General features: G+C 46.1%; 1 protein-coding gene across 1 annotated transcript in view; it reads left to right on the top strand.

The window, feature by feature from the left end:
* The window catches only part of LOC126991414 (ankyrin-1-like), a 74,119-nt gene extending 61,108 nt beyond the window's left edge, over window positions 1-13,011 (top strand). The window contains exons 3-4 of the mRNA XM_050850181.1: window positions 3,616-3,891; window positions 12,490-13,011. Of these exons, the coding sequence (XP_050706138.1) occupies window positions 3,616-3,891; window positions 12,490-12,996 (783 nt within the window). The 3' untranslated portion in view covers window positions 12,997-13,011. The remainder of the gene's footprint in view (window positions 1-3,615; window positions 3,892-12,489) is intronic.
* The last annotated feature ends 8,602 nt before the right edge of the window (window positions 13,012-21,613 follow it).

Genomic DNA, 21,613 nt, shown 5'->3' with positions numbered 1-21,613 from the left:
TATCACAAAGCCAGAGTCTTATAATTTCGTAACAAATATCCGCCTCTGCATCAGGATTGCAGAGAGGCTGATTGAGCGAAAAACGTTAGAAAATATTAATATTGATGTCACCACTTTGACCGCCAATAACGTCAAATAATTTGCTGAAACTTTTATTTTTCTTAACATCTTTCCCAAATTGGGTTTCATCTTTTCTATGAAATATATTCACAGTAGACAGACACATTTCATTGTGTTCATTCTTTATACACTCCTTGAGAGCCTTCTTGAGCTCCCTTCTACTCATCAACATCTCGTGAGGACTTGTGCCTCGTAATCTGCCATGCCGAACCCAGTTGAAGTATTTTTCTCTGGCAATTCTGTGTTTGCCCTCAACACACCGGTTCCACCGTGGGATGACACTAAATTTACTCTTCTTAATATATACCTCCTCATATATTTCTGGCTGGATCTCCGAATGGTGTGTGTAAGATTTTGGTAAAGTTCATCAATGACTGTAAGATGTTCCGGGTCACGGCAACCTGTCCTACAACAGCTGTAAAGGGATAGTGAGGAGACGTCATGGAGGTGGGCACCAACAGTGTTATTAATCTCATCTGTTTAATGATCCTTAAGTTTATTTCATCTGATGTATCTTTATCAGTGGAGGGCACGAGAGGTGGGATCGCAGAAAGGCATCCTGCAAAGCCAAGTGTTGCATCCAGTGGAAAATGATCCGAACCAAACACACTCTGCAGCATACTAATGCTTTTGTCCTTAACACAATCATGTTCCTTACCGAGAACGTGATCAGGCTATTTACAAACAGACTTACTGTAACCAAGGAATGTCTATGAACCGTCGTATTATTTAGCCACAACAGAAAAAAAGCAATTTCTCTCCATAAAGTCAGACAAATTTTTAAAAATGCACAATGAAAAGTGCAAAGTATCAAGATAATAATCTAACTTCGACAAAGATTCTAGGTAGGTATTTAAAGTTGCAGTTTCCCATATATATATAACACATTGATGAAGCCAACATTAACGCCACAGAAAGTAAAACTAAAAACCATAAAATTCTTCCCTAAAGCCCCATTATTCATCTCCAATGGAAGGTTTTCTTCCACAGGCCAGCCAGCCCCCTTCCGGCCGGCCCCTGTGCTGGCCAGGCCCTTTAGTACGCGGCCCCAACACAGCACACTCATAGTCCTCATACACAGAACCTAAAGTGCTAAGTTTCTCAAAAGTTATAAAGCTTTCTTGTAAAAATATAAGATAATGTCCTACGGTGTTTAATTCCTAAATGAGTCAGTGTTCATCCTCAAAGAACAACAATTGCAAGTACACCAAGCTAATAAACTAGACTCCATCATAAATGAGGCAAAACAGTCACAGAATCAATCACCAACCAACTCTCAGGCACCCGTCTCTTAGATCTGTTAAGACTTCATCTACAGCAGTGTGTGTCCTCGGGCCAAAGGTCTGGGTGGAACAGTCCCTCCCTCTCAGCAGGTTTCAGCATGCCACAGGCAAGCACGTCTCGTTGAAGGCATTAAGCTCCGCAGACCACTTCACACAGCCGTGGCAAGCACAGGCATATCAGAGCAACTTTGCAAGATCAACACAGATGTCCTCCATTTGTTGACGATAAACTATTAGCAGTAGTAGTAGTGGTAGTAATAATAATATTTATAGCAGTAGAAGTAATGGTAGGAGGAGGAGTAGTAGTAGCAGTAGTAGTAGTGGTAGTAATAATAATATTTATAGCAGTAGAAGTAATGGTAGGAGGAGGAGTAGTAGTAGCAGTAGTAGTAGTGGTAGTAATAATAATATTTATAGCAGTAGAAGTAAGGGTAGGAGGAGGAGTAGTAGTAACAGTAGTAGCAGTGGTAGTAGTAGTGGTATGATCATTATCTTAATTATTATTGTTATTATTATTATTATTATTATTATTATTATTATTATTATTATTATTATTATTATTATTATTATTATTATTATTATTATTATTATTATTATTATTATCATTATTATTATTATTATTATTATTATTATTATTATTATTATTATTATTATTATTATTATTATTATTATTATTATTATTATTATTATTATTATTATTATTATTATTATTATTATTATTATTATTATTATTATTATTATTATTATTATTATTATTATTATTATTATTATTATTATTATTATTATTATTATTATTATTATTATTATTATTATTATTATTATTATTATTATTATTATTATTATTATTATTATTATTATTATTATTATTATTATTATTATTATTATTATTATTATTATTATTATTATTATTATTATTATTATTATTATTATTATTATTATTATTATTATTATTATTATTATTATTATTATTATTATTATTATTATTATTATTATTATTATTATTATTATTATTATTATTATTATTATTATTATTATTATTATTATTATTATTATTATTATTATTATTATTATTATTATTATTATTATTTTTTATTATTATTATTATTATTAATATTATTATTATTATTATTATTATTATTATTATTATTATTATTATTATTATTATTATTATTATTATTATTATTATTATTATTATTATTATTATTATTATTATTATTATTATTATTATTATTATTATTATTATTATTAGTAGTATTAGTAGTAGTAGTAGTAGTAGTAGTATTAGTAGTAGTAGTAGTAGTAGTAGTAGTAGTAGTAGTAGTAGTAGTAGTAGTAGTTGTAGTAGTAGTAGTGGTAGTAGTAGTAGTAGTAGTAGTAGTAGTAGTAGTAGTAGTAGTAGTAGTAGTAGTAGTAGTAGTAGTAGTAGTAGTAGTAGTAGTAGTAGTAGTAGTAGTAGTAGTATTAGTAGTAGTAGTAATAGTAGTAGTAGTAGTAGTAGTAGTAGTAGTAGTAGTAGTAGTAGTAGTAGTAGTAGTAGTAGTAGTAGTAGTAGTAGTAGTAGTAGTAGTAGTAGTAGTAGTAGTAGTAGTAGTAGTAGTAGTAGTAGTAGTAGTAGTAGTAGTAGTAATACTGGTGTCAGCCCCACAGCCCTTCACTCCCTCCCTCCCATGTGGTGTCAGCCCCACAGCCCTTCCCTCCCTCCCTCCCATGTGGTGTCAGCCCCACAGCCCTTCCCTCCCTCCCTCCCATGTGGTGTCAGCCCCACAGCCCTTCCCTCCCTCCCTCCCATGTGGTGTCAGCACCACAGCCCTTCCCTCCCTCCCTCCCATGTGGTGTCAGCCCCACAGCCCTTCACTCCATCCCTCCCATGTGGTGTCAGCCCCACAGCCCTTCACTCCATCCCTCCCATGTGGTGTCAGCCCCACAGCCCTTCCCTCCCTCCCTCCCATGTGGTGTCAGCCCCACAGCCCTTCACTCCATCCCTCCCATGTGGTGTCAGCCCCACAGCCCTTCACTCCATCCCTCCCATGTGGTGTCAGCCCCACAGCCCTTCCCTCCCTCCCTCCCATGTGGTGTCAGCCCCACAGCCCTTCCCTCCCTCCCTCCCATGTGGTGTCATCACCACAGACTTGCTGCCTCCCGCTGTGTGTCAGCCCCTCAGCCCCGCTCTTTCCCGCGATGTGTCAGCCTCATGGCGCCTCTTCCTCCCCAGTCCTCTTCGTCGCCGGAGGAGCTGCAGAACGAGCTGTTTACTCTCATCATTGAAGGCGACCACGTGCAGAAGGTGTCCCGCCTGCTGTGTATGGGTGTCCCCATCGAGCCCATCGCCAGTGACGCCAACTCCCCTCTCAGACTGGCCGTGATTCTTGACCGCTGCCGGACGGTCAACCTGCTGCTGGCGAGCGGCGCGATGCTTCCTGCCTGCCTGCTGCAGGATGCCTGGCAGAGCCCCGATGTGACCTCCGGGGTGCTCGCCACCCTCAAAGCCGTGAGTACTTCCCTCGCTGTCCTGCCGGAGAGAGAGAGAGAGAGAGAGAGAGAGAGAGAGAGAGAGAGAGAGAGAGAGAGAGAGAGAGAGAGAGAGAGAGAGAGTATCTGTGTGTGTGTGTGTGTGACAGAGAGTATCTGTGTGTGTGTGTGTGTGTGTGTGTGTGTGTGTGTGTGAGAGAGAGAGAGAGAGAGAGAGAGAGAGAGAGAGAGAGAGAGAGAGAGAGAGAGAGAGAGAGAGAGAGAGAGAGAGAGAGAGAGAGAGTATCTGTGTGTGTGTGTGTGTGTGTGTGTGTGTGTGTGTGTGTGTGAGAGAGAGAGAGAGAGAGAGAGAGAGAGAGAGAGAGAGAGAGAGAGAGAGAGAGAGAGTATCTGTGTGTGTGTGTGAGAGAGAGTATCTGTGTGTGTGTGTGTGTGTGTGTGTGTGTGAGAGAGAGAGAGAGAGAGAGAGAGAGAGAGAGAGAGAGAGAGAGAGAGAGAGAGAGAGAGAGAGAGAGAGAGAGAGAGAGAGAGAGAGAGAGAGAGAGAGAGAGAGAGAGAGAGAGAGAGTATCTGTGTGTGTGTGTGTGTGTGTGTGTGTGTGTGTGTGTGTGTGTGTTTGTGTGTGTGAGAGAGAGAGAGAGAGAGAGAGAGAGAGAGAGAGAGAGAGAGAGAGAGAGAGAGAGAGAGAGAGAGAGAGAGAGAGAGAGAGAGAGAGAGAGAGAGAGAGAGAGAGAAATTTGGGTGTTTAACCAATCACAGCAGAGTGACAGCTTTCATCAGAGGTAGGGGGTGGCAGATGTCGCCTGTCATAGTAAATAGGGGGCTGAGCCCGCAGCGATGGCCTACGCTTTACTGAAGGGAACTGTATTTAGCATTAGTTAGACCTCATCTTGACTATGCGGTTCAGTTCGGGTCACCTTACTATAGAATGGATATCAAAATGTTAGAATCAGTGCAGAGGAGGATGACTAAGTTGATTCAGGGGTTGAGAAACTTGCCATACGAGGAAAGACTCAAACAGTTAAACTTGCATTCTCTAGAAAGGCGAAGGGTGCGTGCAGACACGATCGAGGTTTATAAATGGATGAAGGGCTTTAATAAGGGAGACATTCATAAGGTTTTGTTGGTAAGAGAACCGGGTAGGACACGAAGTAATGGGTTTAAACTGGAAAAATTCAGATTCAACAGGGACATATGCAAAAATTGATTTACTAACAGGGTTGTGGATGAGTGGAATAGGCTTAGCAGTCATGTGGTGAGTGCCAATACAATTGTCACTTTCAAAAATAGATTAGATAAACTCATGGACAGCGATATTAGGTGGGGTTAGATACACGGGAGCTTAAGCTCAAAGGAGCTGCCTTGTACAGGCCTACCGTCCTCTTGCAGACTCCTACGTCCTTATGTTCTTATGTTCTTATAACAATCATCCAAGTGTGTATAATCATTTCATGAAGGGTTTTCATTCTGTTAGGCGGAGTGATAGATCTTGGGCAGGACTCTGGAGAGATGTCACCTTGAAACAGATGCTGATGAGAAGCATAAGGGCCGTGGGAGGCCTCACCTGAGGGAGGGGGTTAGAGAATCCCGAAGAGCAAATCGGATCCTTGCACGCCCTGCGCGCAGGAATGGAGAGAGATTAATGCGATGTACAGCAATCAGTTGTGTTTTTGGAAGAACCTAACCTAACCCTAACCTGAGAAGCATGACTACAGGTGTTGTTGTTAACAAAGGTGTTAATGTTGATGAGGCAGGAACTGTAGGGCAAAACATTACTGAAGGAATGGAGGGAAAACAAATCTCTGAATTCTCATTTAAGAAAAAGAACAATTAATGTTGATGACTGACAGCTCCTGTGAACAGACAGATGAAGGTGAAGTGCGTGCAGACCCGCAGCTTCTGTTCCGGCGCCTGATAGCTGCTGCATGAGCATGAGCTGTGCACGTGTCCATGAGCATGCTCATCTGCTGCGGGAGTCTAAGAAGTCTGGGTTCGCAGCAGATATTCAGAAGGTCTCACAGGTGCATTGCAAGGCAGGCCTAACAAGTAAAGATGTTGCCCATGTTGTAGATGGTTCTTCACTGATTGCAAGATTATTATCCCCAGGGGTAGAACATACGATCGGCTATGTGATATGTATGTGGAGTATGTAACTAGAAAATATGAGAAGGGTACGTTTGTGTTTGATGGATACGAAGGAGGTGCGAGTACGAGGGATGATGTCCACCGACGGCGTACAGGTGGACGAGTGGGCAGTGAGGTGAAGCTTGAAGGGGACTTGGCCAAAGAAAGAAAGACTTTTAACACATAGCAAGAACAAAGAGGAATTCATTAACCTGCTAAGAGGTAGGCTGGGGAGGCCAGGAGTAGAAGCGCTTCACGCAGAGACAGATGCAGGTCTGCTCATTGTACGAACTGCCATCGAGAGGGCGACAACTCGAGAAGCAGCACTCGTTGGTGAAGATACGGATTTACTTGTGCTTTCGTGACATCACGCAAAACACTTGCCACATAGGCTGTGCACTAGCCCTGAACCAAAAGCCGAGTTCAGGCGTCCAAACACGTGGAATACTGAGGAAACCAGGAAAAGTCTTGGTGAAGATATCGGTAACAATATTCTGTTCCTTCATGCTGCACCGTGCTGTGACGCTACATCCACACCATATGGTACTGGAAAAGATGCAAGTCTTGTACAGTTCAGAAAGGCTTTTACAGGCAGAAAAATGCAGATGTGTTCAATAGAAACGCTGGGTCAGTTTCAAAGAAAGAAATTATAGCAGCTGGAGAAACTGCTGCGATGTTGTTGTTTTTCTACAGTAAGGGAGACAACTCAAGGGCGCTCAAACAAAGTAGCAACAAAAAGCCCGCCTAGCGCTACTCCAGCAACAGAAAGCAGAACAAGAGGCCGAAAGAGAGGTCAATTTCAGGAGAAGAGGTGTCTCGAAACTCCTCTCTTGAAAGAGTGAAGATGCAGATTAACTCTTCCATAAAGGATATGGACAGTATAGGGGTGAGCAAGAGTAGAAAGTCGAGTGAAGCGGGGCCACAGGAGGGGGGGAGGCATGCAGTAGCAAGTTCAGAAGAGCAGTCAGCATGATAATATCTGTAGAAGATAGAGAGAGATGCAACACTACGGCGGAATTTAAGAGGTAGGAGACTGCGTAGTAGGAGGGGAGTTGATGAAACGAAGAGCTTTAGACTCCATTCTGTCAAAGAGAGGTGTGTGTGTGGAACCCCCTACACTTGAGATGCATACTCCATACGAGGGCGGACGAGACTCTTGTATAAGGATAGCATCTGTGTGGGGGAGAAGAACTGGCTAAGACGAACTAGAACGCCTAACCAGGAGGAAGCTGATTTATTAATAGACGAAATGTAAAGTTTCCAGTTATTATTAAGAGTTAAGGATAGACCGAGGATGCTTAGTGTAGAAGAAGGTGACAGCTGAATGTTGCCGAAAAATAAGGTATAGGTGTTTGGAAGATTGTGTGGAGTGGATAGGTTAAGAAAATGAGTTTTTAGTCGTTGAAGGACACCAAGTTCCTCTTACCACATATCAGAAATGAGAGCAAGGTCTGATGTTAATTAAGCGTCCTGCAGCCTCCACTCTGGAGTCTTGTAATTCCTGTTGGGAGGGTCTTCTGTTGAAATGAGTTGAATAACGCAGAGTAGAGTCATCTGCGTACGACTGGATAGGATAGTTTGTTATGGGAAAAAGACCATTCATAAATAACATAAAGAGTGTGGGAGATAGGACAGAGCCTTGTAGGACACCTCTGTTGATGGGTTTAGGGGAAGAACAGGGACCGTCTACCACCGCAGAGATAGAACGGCCGGAAAGGAAACTGGAGATAAAAGTACAGAGAGAGGGATAGAATCCGTTGGAGGGTAGTCTAGAAAGCAAAGATTTGCGCCAGACTCTGTCGGAGGCTTTTGATATGTCAATGGCAACAGCAAAAGTTTCACTTAATCGGCTAAGAGAGGATGACCAGGAGCCAGTTAAGAAAGCAAGAAGATCACCAGTACGGTAGAACGCCCCTTGAGGAACCCATACTGGTGATCAGATAGAAGGTCAGAAGTGGATAGATGCTTAATAATCTTCTGATTAAAGATTGATTCAATAGCTTTAGAAATACACGAAAGTAAAGCTATAAGGCAGTAGTTTCCATAGCAAGGTAGTTTGAGGGACTGGATCGGTCACCCTTCTTAGGTACAGGCTGTACGAGGACGTACTTCCAACAGGAAGGAAAGGTAGATGTTGAAAAACAGAGACGAAAGAGTTTGACCAGGCAGGGTGTCAGCACGGAAGCACAGTCTTTAAGGACAATAGGAGACACTTAATGAGGTCCATAAACATTCTAAAAAAGCCCATGTTGGAGGCATAAACAGGCTACGTAGGATTGCATTCCTAGATAAGGTTGCCAGCAATCATGTGTGCACCAAACCAGAGTTTTTACCACCTACTGGTGATGCATGTCAACATCATAGTTTAAGAGTGTATTAGCACATCTTAGAGTGGAAAGGCATTTCAGGCTCAAGTGTTCTAGACTATGGGTGGGGATTCAGAAATGGTGTTTTAGAACCAATAAAGACATGTGAGGGGTTTGTACTAAAGAATATTCCCCCAAAAGTATTAGATATGGAGGTAAGTGGATGCAAAACAACTATCTGTACTTGTCGAACGCTGGGCATTGTTTGTAGTCTGAGGTGTAGGAATTGCAGGGGCGGATGTGGCAATTCTGAGAAGCCAGACCTTAGTACTGAGTAAATGTTATTTTCTGCACACTGCCTATGAAATAAAGTAGAATAGCATCACAGTGCATGACAGTGTTGAAGATGATATGGTTTTCATTCATGTACTTTTTTCTGATATATTACATTTGCTCTAAATATATATAAAAAAAAGTGTGTGAATACATGAGTTCCCTGCTATTTTTTTTTTTTTAAGTGGAGAGATATTTCTGAGTCCAGTGATATAAGACTCAATTCCGTACATGTCGAAAACTGGGCATTGACTGTAGTTGATGTGGAAAGACTGCAGGATTCCTCCCCTCCCGCGACCTCGCAACACACGACTTTCTGCTGAAGCTCATCCCTTTACTGTCCAAATCCCTTACGCAAGAGTTAACCAGCATCTTCACTCTTTCATCCCTCACGCTGGTAAACTCTGGAACAATCTTCCTTCATCTGCATTTTTTCCTGCCTACTACTTGAACTCTTTCAAGAGGAGGATATCAGGACACCTCTCCTCCCGAAATTGACCTATCTTTCGGCCACTCCTTTAACTCTCTATAGGAGCAGTGAGTAGCGGGCTTTTTTTCACATTTGTTACCTTTTTTATGACCTTGAACTGACTCCTCTGCTGTAAAAAAAAAAAAGGAGTGGCTGTGTGATTTCAAAGCAGCCAGACCAGACTTCAGTGCTCGTTATATGACATTGTTCTGTGTTTTTTGCACATTGTCTGCATACTTAGTACTAACAGTTTCACTAGATATGACGAATTTGAAGATGATGCGGTTTTCACATTTGTCTTTTTATTTGGCTGACATTGTACATTTACCGCACAATAAAAAATGAATGGATGAATTCTTTTATATTTTTTAGAGCGAGAAAACATTGTTTTTCGGAGTTCAGTGACATACGACTCAGTACTGTTCAGATTGTGTCTAGGTCAGTCATCATATTGACTGAACTAACAACAGCCGACACACCTCCTCCGTCCACCTCCGGGTGCTCGCTCCCAAAATAAATCCCCTGCGGCACAATAACTTCCCTGTGTCCTCTCAGCGGCCTGGAGCACGCCAGCCTCTGGCACTGCCCGCCGGCGGGAGAACTCCTCGAGCACACCTGAGGAGCTGGCTCAACAGAATACTGGAGCAGGACGCCGGCGACGTTGTCAATCAACGCAGAAACTCTTCAAGATGAGGAAGGAGAATCAACGCTTGTCGCGATCCGTGGGAACACCCTCTGGCCGGGACGAGATTGCCGGCGAGGGGGTGGAGGAAAAGCGGCGCGCCCCAACCCCCGCCGCCTGCTACAACCTCACGGTGTTCCCCAGGGTGATGATCCCCCGAAGAGTGCACTGCTCCTGTGTGCACACCACCGCCCACCGCTGCATGGACGAGCCACTGCGACTTATCAAGCACACTGGCTCCCTTCGGCCTGACGGCTACACTCCTGCAGAAGACGTTTCAACACGGCTGTGGCAGCGCCCCGCGGTGTTGTTCACGGGAGTCGATCGTGCCAGTCTGTTGATCCGTCGCCGGGGAGGTGGCAGAAAGGAACGCTGGGAGCTTCAGAAATCTGAGGCAGCGTTGGCATGGACAGCCGTCACGTCTGCAGCCAACACTGCCTGACGCTCGGCGGCTGCGGCCTGACGCGTTAAGACGTCATGCCGCCACAGGTGTTATCGAGCAGCTGGAGTCTGTGCTTTTTAGGTTAAGCACTCAAGAAGCTACTGACTGACAGCGCTGACAGCTTTCGCTGCCAGTCCGCTTGTCGCCGGTGTATGTCAGTCAGATATCGTCGTGCGCATGGCGATCTGTCTCACTGTTAGTCTGTACGTTATGTATTTATGGAAAATATATATATTCATAATACGACTGCATGGTGTTATGAATGGCATGGAATTTGAGGGAAAGACAGCGACTCAGTAAACCTTATATATCACTTGGCAACGTTGCTCATGCAACGATGCCGCCTAAGTGACCTTGGCAACAGGCACCAGGCCGCACCATTCAGCGTTCCGCCACAATTGACTACTCAAGCAGATGTCACTCTCGCGCCCTGCACAGCTATGAGAGAGAGAGAGAGAGAGAGAGAGAGAGAGAGAGAGAGAGAGAGAGAGAGAGAGAGAGAGAGAGAGAGAGAGAGAGAGAGAGAGAGAGAGAGAGAGAGAGAGAGAGAGAGAGAGAGAGAGAGAGAGAGAGAGAGAGAGAGAGAGAGAGAGAGAGAGAGAGAGAGAGAGAGAGAGAGAGAGAGAGAGAGAGAGAGAGAGAGACCCTCTCTGAGGAGAGTAATAGAGTGATGTGGCACCAGCGCGGTCTCGTGGAAGTCCCTGAATCGCGCCCAAGGGCTCAAGTTAAAATCGATAGCTCCGTCGCTGCCACCCCCGCCGAAGGAACTCCTGGCCAAACACAGGCCGGGTATGGAGGCAGAAGAGGACGGCCTGCTCATCGATGTGCGGGCTCCTTCGAATGGCTCGGCGACGAGCGACGGCGAAAGCTTGATTGAGGAAGACAGTCCAGGAAGAGTGTGCGGTCACTCTTATGTGGCTCTGTCATGTTCAGGTGTGTGTGTGTGTGTGTTCAGCTCATATGAGTGTGTTTGCACTTGCTTCGAAGGACTAGACATGGTATGTTTTTTTAAGCTTCACGAGGTTCATCAGTTCCAACAAAGCGGGAGCAGCGTTGGTTGTCTTCCCCTTTCCTGCAGCCAGCCGCCTCTACAGCCTCGACTCGCGTCCTTGCTGGTTCCCTCAGTCAGGTCCCCTCGCACCTCGAGGGAGTCGTTAGTGCGAGACCTCTCAGTTATTGATCACCCATTGCTGCCTGTCTCTCAGCCACGGTACAGTCCTGTTTTTTTTTTTTTTACGTTGTTGCCTATTGCGCCGGTAGGCATCTTCCCGGTGGGGCCTGATGGTCGGCCCAAGGCTTCTTCCAGGTGGGGCCTGATGGTCGGCCCAGCCCGTTCTGGCGCAGGCGAGTGTTTATAGTGGCGCCATCTTGCATTGGCTCATGCTGCCCCCCGGAACTCGTTCTTGATTCGCTTGGACGGCTTCCTCTAGAGTCCGGGTTGATGAGTGGTCTTCAGGACAGCATGTGGGTAGTTTTAAGCCACTCGGCGGTGACTGAAAAATTCGAGTGGTAGCGTGGGGATTCGAACCCGCGTCGTCCATCACGCGGTGAATGTGAGCCCAGTACGCTACCACCTACGCCACCGCCTACCTCGATACTTAGTAGCTTGAAATCTTATGTTCCCTATGTTGTGGATATCAACCAAACGCCTTTTACAAAGCTACATATATTACCAATGTCCTTTGACTTGTTTATCTCGCCAACTGAGGAAAGGGCCTTGTGAAATGTTAGTAGTGTTGACAAGCAGGATTTGTTCTTTCGCTAATTGTAAGCTCTCGTTATCTGCCATCCGTTTAATTTAGCTAGGCAACGGGGTTCTGCATTTACCTAATATTTTTTATCTGACTCCACCGCCATAATTTGAGCGACGTTCGTCATCTTCGAGTTAATGAGGACAACCCCATGCTGTGTAGGGTCATAGCATACGTATGTAGATATGGAAACTGAGTATCTTCTTTTCTTGTTTGTTTTCCTTAGTATTTTAAGATGTAAATTATCTTTTCAATGAGCTTTGTCATTTTATCACTTAGATCGGAGTGCATTTATGACTTCATCGGCAGTCATTCCAGCGTTATGCCGGGCATGGATGTGACTGTTTAGTAAAATTGTGACCATTATCATTCCTGACGACGGGCACCAGCGAGGGAAGGTGACGGCAGGGTGAGGAAGGCTTGTGGGAGAGGAGGAGTTTCTTGTTCCGTTCACAGCTGTCACAACACTCGCCAGCACGTGTCCCTGACCCACACTCTCTCTCCCCACAGAATTACTTGTGGCGGCTGCGGGCGGAACGTGGCCGCTTGGACTCCAGCAGGCAGAGTGAGGAACGCCGTCGTCTCTTTATAAAGGGCATTGACGACATCCTGAAGACTATCGAGGGTGATACCCCTTGGCAGGCCGCGTGGCCCAAGGACAAGCCGAAGGCACTCAGTGCCCTCATGGTGGAGGCTGTGCACGCCAAGTGTCCCGTGACCGCGGCCTTCCTGCACCGGGCCGGCGCGTGGTCCTTCCTCAGCGGGGATAGGGGGGCCAGTGCCTTGGCCACCGCGCTGGAGGAGGGCCACAAGGGCATGGCCGAGCTGCTGGTCAAGCACCTGGGAACCAGCATCTACTCCGACGTTCATCTTCTGAACCGCATAAAACCCGAGGAGCGGCGGTGGCTGGAGCAGGTGAGTCGTAGTCCCTCATCACCCGACTGCTTTTTTTTTTCGGCGTCGCCTATACCGCCGGTAGACTCTCTTGAGGGCCTCTTAGACGAGCCCAGCCTGTAGGTGGCGCAGGTGTGCATTATGCGTAGTGGCTGCCGCGATGTGTGACTCCTGCTTGGCTCATGCTGCCGGGGCGCGGAGAAAAACTCGCCGGGCATAATCTTGTCGGGTAAATGGAAAGGGAAAAAAAATTCAACGAGTTCACCGAGTTAGGTTCGGTTATTTTTTCGTGTTGTTTTGCACTTACTCGGTGTGTTTATGTCCGGTGAAGCTATGTCCGGGGAGGTTATGTCCGGTGAGGTTATGTCCGGGGAGGTCATGTCCGGGGAGGTTATGTCCGGTGAGGTTATGTCCGGGGAGGTTATGTCCGGTGAGGTTATGTCCAGTAAGGTTATGTCCTTCTCTCATGCTGCCGCCGGTGCTCCACTAAAAGGTGTTTTCTGAAGTTTGTGTTGATTAAAGATCTGGGCAGCGTGCGGGTAATCTTCCGCCACTCGGCGATAGTCGAAAACTGTCAACGTTCTTCGGGTTCACTGGGCCCGCGCGCGTGGCACAGTCTGAGGCAAAAGTTCCTCCCACAGCCGTCACAAATCTCGCCGAGGAAACCAACCGTGACCTTCATTCACATCATGGCGAGGCGTTCACTCCAACTAGTGACGCTCCCGTTAAAATAACACATAATTGAAATACTTCCCGTCTCTGTGTTACAGGTGATCCCGATGCCATGATTGTCTCTTAGGGTACATGTACTTGTCCCTGTGGCCTAAACAGTCCCTGCAGGATGGCTCCTGTAAACTCCGGGCAGGCTGCTCTGACCTTCTTAGTTACGCTTGACCTGTAAAACACGCAGCGATGCCGAAACATTCAAATGGCCCAAACACCTAACTCGACCCTCAACGCTTAGCACCAAGACAAGCACCAGGTAACGACGCTGCGCTAAACCATCTTTTCCTAGACGAACAACGTGAATCACTGCATAATACGTTGTTAGCCATTTTGTAGCAGAAATTCAAATCGAATAATTTAAAGCAACAACTGATGCCAACATACATACTAGACAGTTGTGCAGCCGCACTACGCGTGAAACAAGAACAAACACAGACGGTGCCTCCCGCCACTGGTGACCCGCCACGGCCCGCAGACACTATAGTGAAACCAGATTGGCGAGATCTAAGTCCATATACAGCAAGTCAAGTCCTACGCAGGTTTGTGGGAGGAGACACGGCCGAGGCGTGGTTTATGCGTGACACTGCTTGGCGCCAAACTAGAGAATGTAGAAACTGGGATTTAGAGAAAACGAGTAGGGCGGACTAATTTAAATCAGTCACTTCAACATGCCCTCCCTCACACCCCACACCGACGTTTGTAGTCATTGAAATTACAGTCACGCATTAGCACAATAAAAAGACATATTTTTTCGTCAGTGGCTTGCCTGAACGCGCTGTGAAAGAAGGCGAGAATGCACATCCAGAGTGCACATGCGGCCCCAACTTTAGTCACCCCTGAACTGGCGGGTATTTTTTTTTTTTAGCTCCCGCTGCTCCGCCCCAAAACCGCCTCCTGCGCGTACCGGTCCAGTTTTGAAGCAGAGTGCACGTGTACAGGCATCAGAGATACCCAGACGGTTCAAATGCGACGATGAAGCAATAGCACTGTTTGACTCAACATATTTACCGCCCAGGCAGCCTCGGTCTTGTAATGTTCACCGCCATGAACATTGGCGAGGGACACACGAGGCTGAAGCATACCTTCGTTCGCCTTAAAGGCCCACAGCCTTGGCACAGGCGCCGGGGCTGGCACACTGAGGTGCCGCCGCGGAGGCTCCGGCCCCTCCGCCACAAAGCAGTGCGGCGCGACAACTCTATTTCGAGAGTTCCTTCACCAGGCCACTCCTCCAGAAGGTATTCCTCTATAGTAAATAGACATTCACAACCTGAACACCCGACAATACATATCAGACCCTAAAACCTAAGACAGTGTCATATAGTTTAACATTAACAAAATAACTTAACAATATAATATTACTCAAGAAAAAGGAAACTGCTGCTCAGTACGGTGTACTGTGCTGATGAAACCCGTTCACTGTGCTACACACCGCCTCCGAGGTACAGTTCGGGCACACTTACACCATTTGGCTGATCGCCGCAGCCTAAAGGTCTGGCTGACCTAGCTCACACAGGCACAAAGCTGCCTCGACCAAGTATACACAACTGGTAGTCGTCTGTTGTTGACAAATCACGTGTTAGTCGTTCAATAAGTTAAGACCTCAGCCCCGTTGTTGGGCCTCCTCCTTGAAAGAATTGGGTATCTCTCTACCAGCCGTCTGGGGGGTTGCGCGGCATGCACCGCCTTCCTCCACTGGGGTATATCCCCAACGAAATAGAAAAAAATAAAATAAAATAAAAAATTTGTTTGTCATTTCGTCCATAAGTTTACAGCAAATCTCTCTATAACCACGGCGATGACTCCGCATGAGGGAAGGAAGCTGCTGCGAGGGATCAACATGCATCGGCTGAGAATCGCTTTAATTAATTGACTTTAACCTTTATACTCGTGTCTCACGGAGCGGACCTGATTAGGATGCACCTTTACCACTGTGCACGGCCCCCTCAAAGGCAAAGCGGCATGCCCCGCCACCCTCGCTGTCCCTTCTGCACAAGAGAGAGAGAGAGAGAGAGAGAGAGAGAGAGAGAGAGAGAGAGAGAGAGAGAGAGAGAGAGAGAGAGAGAGAGAGAGAGAGAGAGAGAGAGAGAGAGAGAGAGAGAGAGAGAGAAAATCTATGGGAGGGTAGTTTAAGAAGCAAATATCTGTTCCAGACATTGTCAATAGCTTTCAAGATGTCTTTGGCTGCAGCAACAGTTCCACCAAAGCGGCTGAGAGCACTCAGCTAGGACACATATATTAACCAAACTCAGATCATATTACTCTCAGCATACCTTCAGGACAATAAAAGTTGAATTCACCAAACTAAACATCATGCTGAATCTGGCAACATTCACTGGTAAGTTGACAAAACGGCATTAATGATCCTACATGCCACACTGAGTGCAAGTTTATCTGACAGTGTTGTATTGAAGGTTGTCAATGGGAACGTGTTTCCCTAATATGCTGTGTGATCAGCGCTGGGCCGCGTCTGTGTGGCACGGCACACACGCAGCCTTCCCGCAACGGTGATCGTTCACGCCACGTCCACGCCCTCTGCCTCTTCCACTGGCTTGGTTATGTCCACATACGCGGATCACGGATAAGACATTCGGCGGTTCTCGTGGACTGTGTGTTTCGCCGTGTGCTGGTGCGGTGTCCTGGAGGACCCGAGTTCAGGTCCGACCCGCTGCTACGAGCTGAAAATTTTCAATTATCGCCGAGCGGCTTAAAACTACCTAAATGCTGTCCTGAAGGCCACCTATCAACCTAGCGACACTCTATACGGAGGAGCAAAGATGAGTTCCGGGAGGCAGCATGACTCAAAACAAGATGGCACCACTATAAACACTTGCCTGAACCACAGACGGGCCTGGGCCCCGCCAAGATAGTCTACCGGTGTGACTGGCAGAACACACACAAAAAAATAAATAAACTCCCGCACTGCTAATGGGCAGGCGACGAGCAAGCGGTGGAACAGGGGACAAGTGTTTGGGAGATTGTGTCGAGCTGCCAGGCGGAGAAACTGTGTTTCCGAGCCCCCCTCAATCCCTGGTAAAAGGTTAAGCGTGCTGGGCATCCGGCCCTAAGCCCCGTAATTCCGGTTGGGAGAGTCTTTGGTTAGGAGAGATGTAGAGCATCGGCCTATAGTATATCTCTTTTATCGAGACTCAAATGCACTTGGCCGCAGAGGTGCCCTTTTCGCTCGCTGAGTTTCCTGCCAGCTGATTGGATGAATATGCGATGTTCGAATACGTGGTTTTATTTGAAATAATTACCAGTTAGTGTGAATACTGAATAACAGCAACGGCGTTACGGGAGCAGCAGTCATCAGACAGCTGCGGTCGTCCGGTGAGGGAGGTCGTGTGCGCCAGGAGAAACCTGTCCGTCATCAAGTGACTGTCGGCAAACAAAGAAAGAGGTGGGAGATTGCAGCGTGGAACCTGCGAACTTTGTATCAGGCGGGAAAACTAGATTAATGCGCACCATGAAATGATAAGGTTGACTATAAGTGCCTTAGGAGTTAGTGAAGTGGAGTGGCCGGGAAGTGGAGAAGTACAATAAGAAAAGAGTCAATTTGTTTATTCGGGAGGAGACAGGCACGAGAGGGGAGTTGGAGTAATGCTGCTTGAAGAAGTGGTTGGTAGTCTCGAAGGTTACTGGGCGGTATCAGACAGAATAATGTTGGTGAGGTTACGTGGAACTCCAATGGACAACAATGTCATACAGGTGTACCAGCCCCGGTGTGGAGAGCTGGACTCTGTCAGTGGAGACGGTGAGGAGACCAGAGGCGGTGGAGATGTGGTTGTGGAGGAGAATGATGAGGATCCCATGGACGGCAAGAAGGACGAGTGAAGCAGTGCTGGAGGTGGCGGGAGAGACGAGGGCCTTGATGAGGGCGGTGAGAGGAAGACGGCTGAAGTTTTTCGGCCATGCATGAGGAGAGAAGGACTGGAGAATTTGATTATGACTGGAATGGTGGAGGGAAGAAGAGGAAGAGGAAGACCAGGAGTATAATATATGGATGGATTTTGGTGAAGCTGGCGCGAGGGGTGACATGTGGGCAGCTCATCTGGGCTGCGAGGGACAGAGGAAGATGGAAGTCCAGGGTTGCCGACGTCTTGGAGGATATGGCGCAGCGCTGATGTGAATGTGAACCAAAACTTGCTTACTAAGTCAAGTTTCTCCCTCCGATATATGTTTCGTCAATACAAATGATAGCGGGCAGAGTCCTATTTTCTATTGTTATCACGCGTCGCCCAGGTCAGCAACACAGGCACGCGTTCAGACGCACGCCGCCTCGTGCGTGTTTTCTCACCTTGGAACAAGTTGCAATGACCACAGGAAAAATGTAAATATAAACGGTTTTCTTATGGGGAAACTTGCCAAAAGAAACGGTAGCGATTTACAGGTTTAGGCTAGGGGAGTTTATATGCCTTTTGAGTATCTTTATTCCTCGTGAGTATGAACTGAATATGAATAATCCACGTCACGTTATGACGTCATGCGGAAAGGTTCGCTTTGAAAGCTCGACCAAAAGAGATTGGTCTTTGCTTGTTTAAGTCAAAAGGCGTAGAAATAAATCTATGAAGCCATTCATATCACACGCAGCATACTGTCCCGGTGTTTTCAGTGTTTTAATGTAGCAACAATGGCACACAGTGGCCGAAATGGACCTTTTACGCCGCCGCTTACCCGTGTATCACATACTTGGTATTGTTGCTTCATACGTTTGTTCTCCTCTACAGATTGATCATTCACCTCACGCCCCAAGCAAAGCGTATCAATATTTGATTTTCTACAATATTTTACCTTAAAAAATATTTTCGAGAAAAAGGGCTCAAAGTTTCCAGTCGATACATCTCCCTTGTGGCTGGTCCAAAATGCAGTTTTCACTAATGAATATAATGTGAATGAGCGCACCAAAAATAATCATCAACCTTCAGTAAGTAAGTGTACAAATATACGAGTATGTGCGTTTACTTAGCACAGGGGCAGCAGCCATGCAACCTGGCACCACCTGCTTCTCTGTCCTCGCACCTTTGCCGGGTTCGTGCAAAGTACCCCGCCGCTGGGTGTTGTTTTACCAGCAGTGGGTGCTTCCCAGTCCCCCAGTGTTACCTCTCTCCTAGCACGCAAGGGTTACTGCGACAAATGTCACACCCTCCTCTCTCTTCCTTCGTTCTTCCTCTTCTAGTTTCTTGTGCGTTTTCTGCCTTCTCTCCTCTTTCTTGCCCTCTGTGATGTTCATCGCTGGCACTCTCTTTGTGTCCCGTCGGGTGGCCACTCGCAAGCCTACATCACCAAACCTTCCGCGTGCGAGATCACACGCCCCTCGGTGAAGTGTGTCACTGCCTGCGCCACTGCAAATTGCACTCTTTATGTCCCGAACATCGTTGTCTTTGTCAAATATGTCCAAATGACAGAGTGCAGGGACTCATTGGCATTCTGAGTCTCAGCCGTGCACCTCTCGAGCAATCCACTAATAGCCAGACGCTGGTACACCGGCACGGTGACTCTCAGCCCTCCAGGGCGTAGGTACGTTTTCATGATTCCCAGGGACTTCATCCTCCGCCACCGCCCTCTGGTAGGAATCGGGGCCTGTGGGGCAGGAGATGCACGCAGCCACGCCCCCTCGCCACGCTGCTGCCAGCCAAGCCACCCGCGAGCATTTCTCGGCGCTTTCTTCTTCCGAGACGGATTTTGAGAAATCGATCTTTACACCCCAGTCTCCCCTTGAGTCCACAATGTACTCAAATTAGTCGGGTGAGCGCGGAGAGTGTGTTAGCCAGCAGTAGGCTATTTTTGGACCTATTCTGTTGATGCATCAGATACTACTACACACTAATGGTATTTTCCTCACCTGTAAATATGAAACTAACGAACATAACGACAGCCACATTCACTGTTTCTCCACTCTGCGTTATAACAAGTGGGAAAACACACGTGGAGCAGCCCGCATCCAAACACGTCTTAATGTCGCTGCCTTGGGCGACGGGCGTAAGCCACTACTTCCGTGAATGTGTATGTGTCTGTTCTGGTCCCCCTACTATAGAATGGATATCAAGATGTTAGAATCTGTACAGAGGAGGATAACAAAGATGATTCAGGGGGTGAGAAACCTGCCTTATGAAGACAGGCTGAAGCATTTAAATCTACACTCTCGATCACTGAGACATGGATAGACACTGCCAATAGAAATTTTAGATCGGAATTTGAAATAACGGGTTATCAGATGTTTCACAAAGACAGAGGGGGCAGAAAGGGAGCTGGAGTTGCGCTATATGTTAAAGACTCACTTAAATGTTTAGTTAACAATTCAGTCAAAACTAACATGGATTCAGGATCAGTTTGGGTGGACGTTTACAAAGGGAAAGAAAAAATAACTCTAGGAGTTCTGTACAGGTCACCCAACCTTAACAGGCAGGACACGAGTATATTACTTCAGGAGATTGGCAGGGCGAGTAGGAGTAAAAATGTTTGCGTAATGAGGGACCTTAATTATGGGAATACAGATGGGAAGACCTAGTGGGTGACCTGGAAGCCGAGGATTTTCTTGAAATTATACAAGATAATTTCCTTAAGCAGGTAGTTACTGAGCCTACCAGAGGAGATAACATATTAGACTTAGTCCTAACTAATAATGGAAACTTGCTACATGAGTTGGAGGTGGGCGGAGAGTTAGGAAATAGTGATCACAGAACGGTTCGTTTTAGCTTAGACTGGGCGGTAACCCGCGAACCAAACCCAGTGTTAGTGCCAGATTTTAGAAGAGCAAATTACTAGGGGCCTCGAAGACATCTTGAAGGGGTAAACTGGGATAACTTAGGGATTCATGAGGGCCAGAACTGTGGGTTGGAGAGCCAGGAGAACCAGGTAGAAATGTCTTGCAATAATTTAGTTAGAGTAATAGTAGAGGGGCAAGGACAGCATATACCACAGCGAACACTTAGAAAAGAAAACAATAATCCTAAGTGGATGACTCGTGGACTAAAACACGAGATTGGGTTAAAGAAGGGAATTTATCAGCAAATAAAGAATGGTGAATCACATCTCAGGGGCCGGTATGTCGAACTATCTAGATTAGTGAAGAAAAACACCAGGATAGCAAAAAGGAACTATGAGATCAAAGTAGCAAATGAGGCGAAAAGTAATCCTAAGGGCTTCTTTCAGATGTATAAAACAAAAACAAGGGAGAAAATTGGACCGCTGAAAACAAACCCAGGGGAGCTAGTAGAAAATTACGAAAATATGAGCACATTGCTGAACGACTACTTCCTTTCAGTATTCACACAAGAGGATCGAACGACTATTACGAAAAGGGTTCAGGTGTACGAGGGCGGGGATGGCGATAAATTGAGGGATATAATCACTACCAGGCAAGTAGTTCAGGATGAAATAGATAAGCTAAAGAAGAATAAGTCGCCAGGTCCTGACGGGATATTTCTGAGGGTATTAAAGGAATTAGGTGATGTACTCAGTGACCCACTAACCGACATCTTTAAGATGTCGGTAAATACTGGCTATGTTCCCAGCCTATGGAAAGAAGCTAATGTGACGCCGATTTTCAAAAAGGGGGACAGGTCAGCTGCTTCAAACTATCGCTCAATTAGCTTAACATCGGTTATAGGCAAGATGCTGGAGTCCATAATAGCCAGGAACATTCGGGAGCACCTAGATAAACATAGCTTAATTCACGACTCGCAGCATGGGTTCACTAAAGATAGGTCATGCCTCACCAATCTCTTGTCCTTCTACAATAAAGTATTTGAGGCGGCAGACAGAGATGAAAATTATGATGTAATATATCTTGATTTTAGTAAAGCGTTTGACAGAGCTCCTCACCAACGACTGTTGCTTAAATTACTGGCTCACGGAGTAGAGGGTAAAGTTTTGAACTTGGTCAAGGCGTGGCTTAGCAATAGGAAGCAAAGAGTGCAAATCAATGGTAAAAGATCTGACTGGGGATGTGTTACGAGTGGGGTCCCACAAGGTTCGGTATTAGGTCCACTTTTGTTTATTATTTATATCAATGATT

This window comes from Eriocheir sinensis, unplaced genomic scaffold, assembly GCF_024679095.1.
Source record: "Eriocheir sinensis breed Jianghai 21 unplaced genomic scaffold, ASM2467909v1 Scaffold275, whole genome shotgun sequence".
In the NCBI taxonomy this organism is placed as follows: Eukaryota; Metazoa; Arthropoda; class Malacostraca; order Decapoda; family Varunidae; genus Eriocheir; species Eriocheir sinensis.
This window is presented reverse-complemented; position numbering and strand designations above follow the sequence as displayed.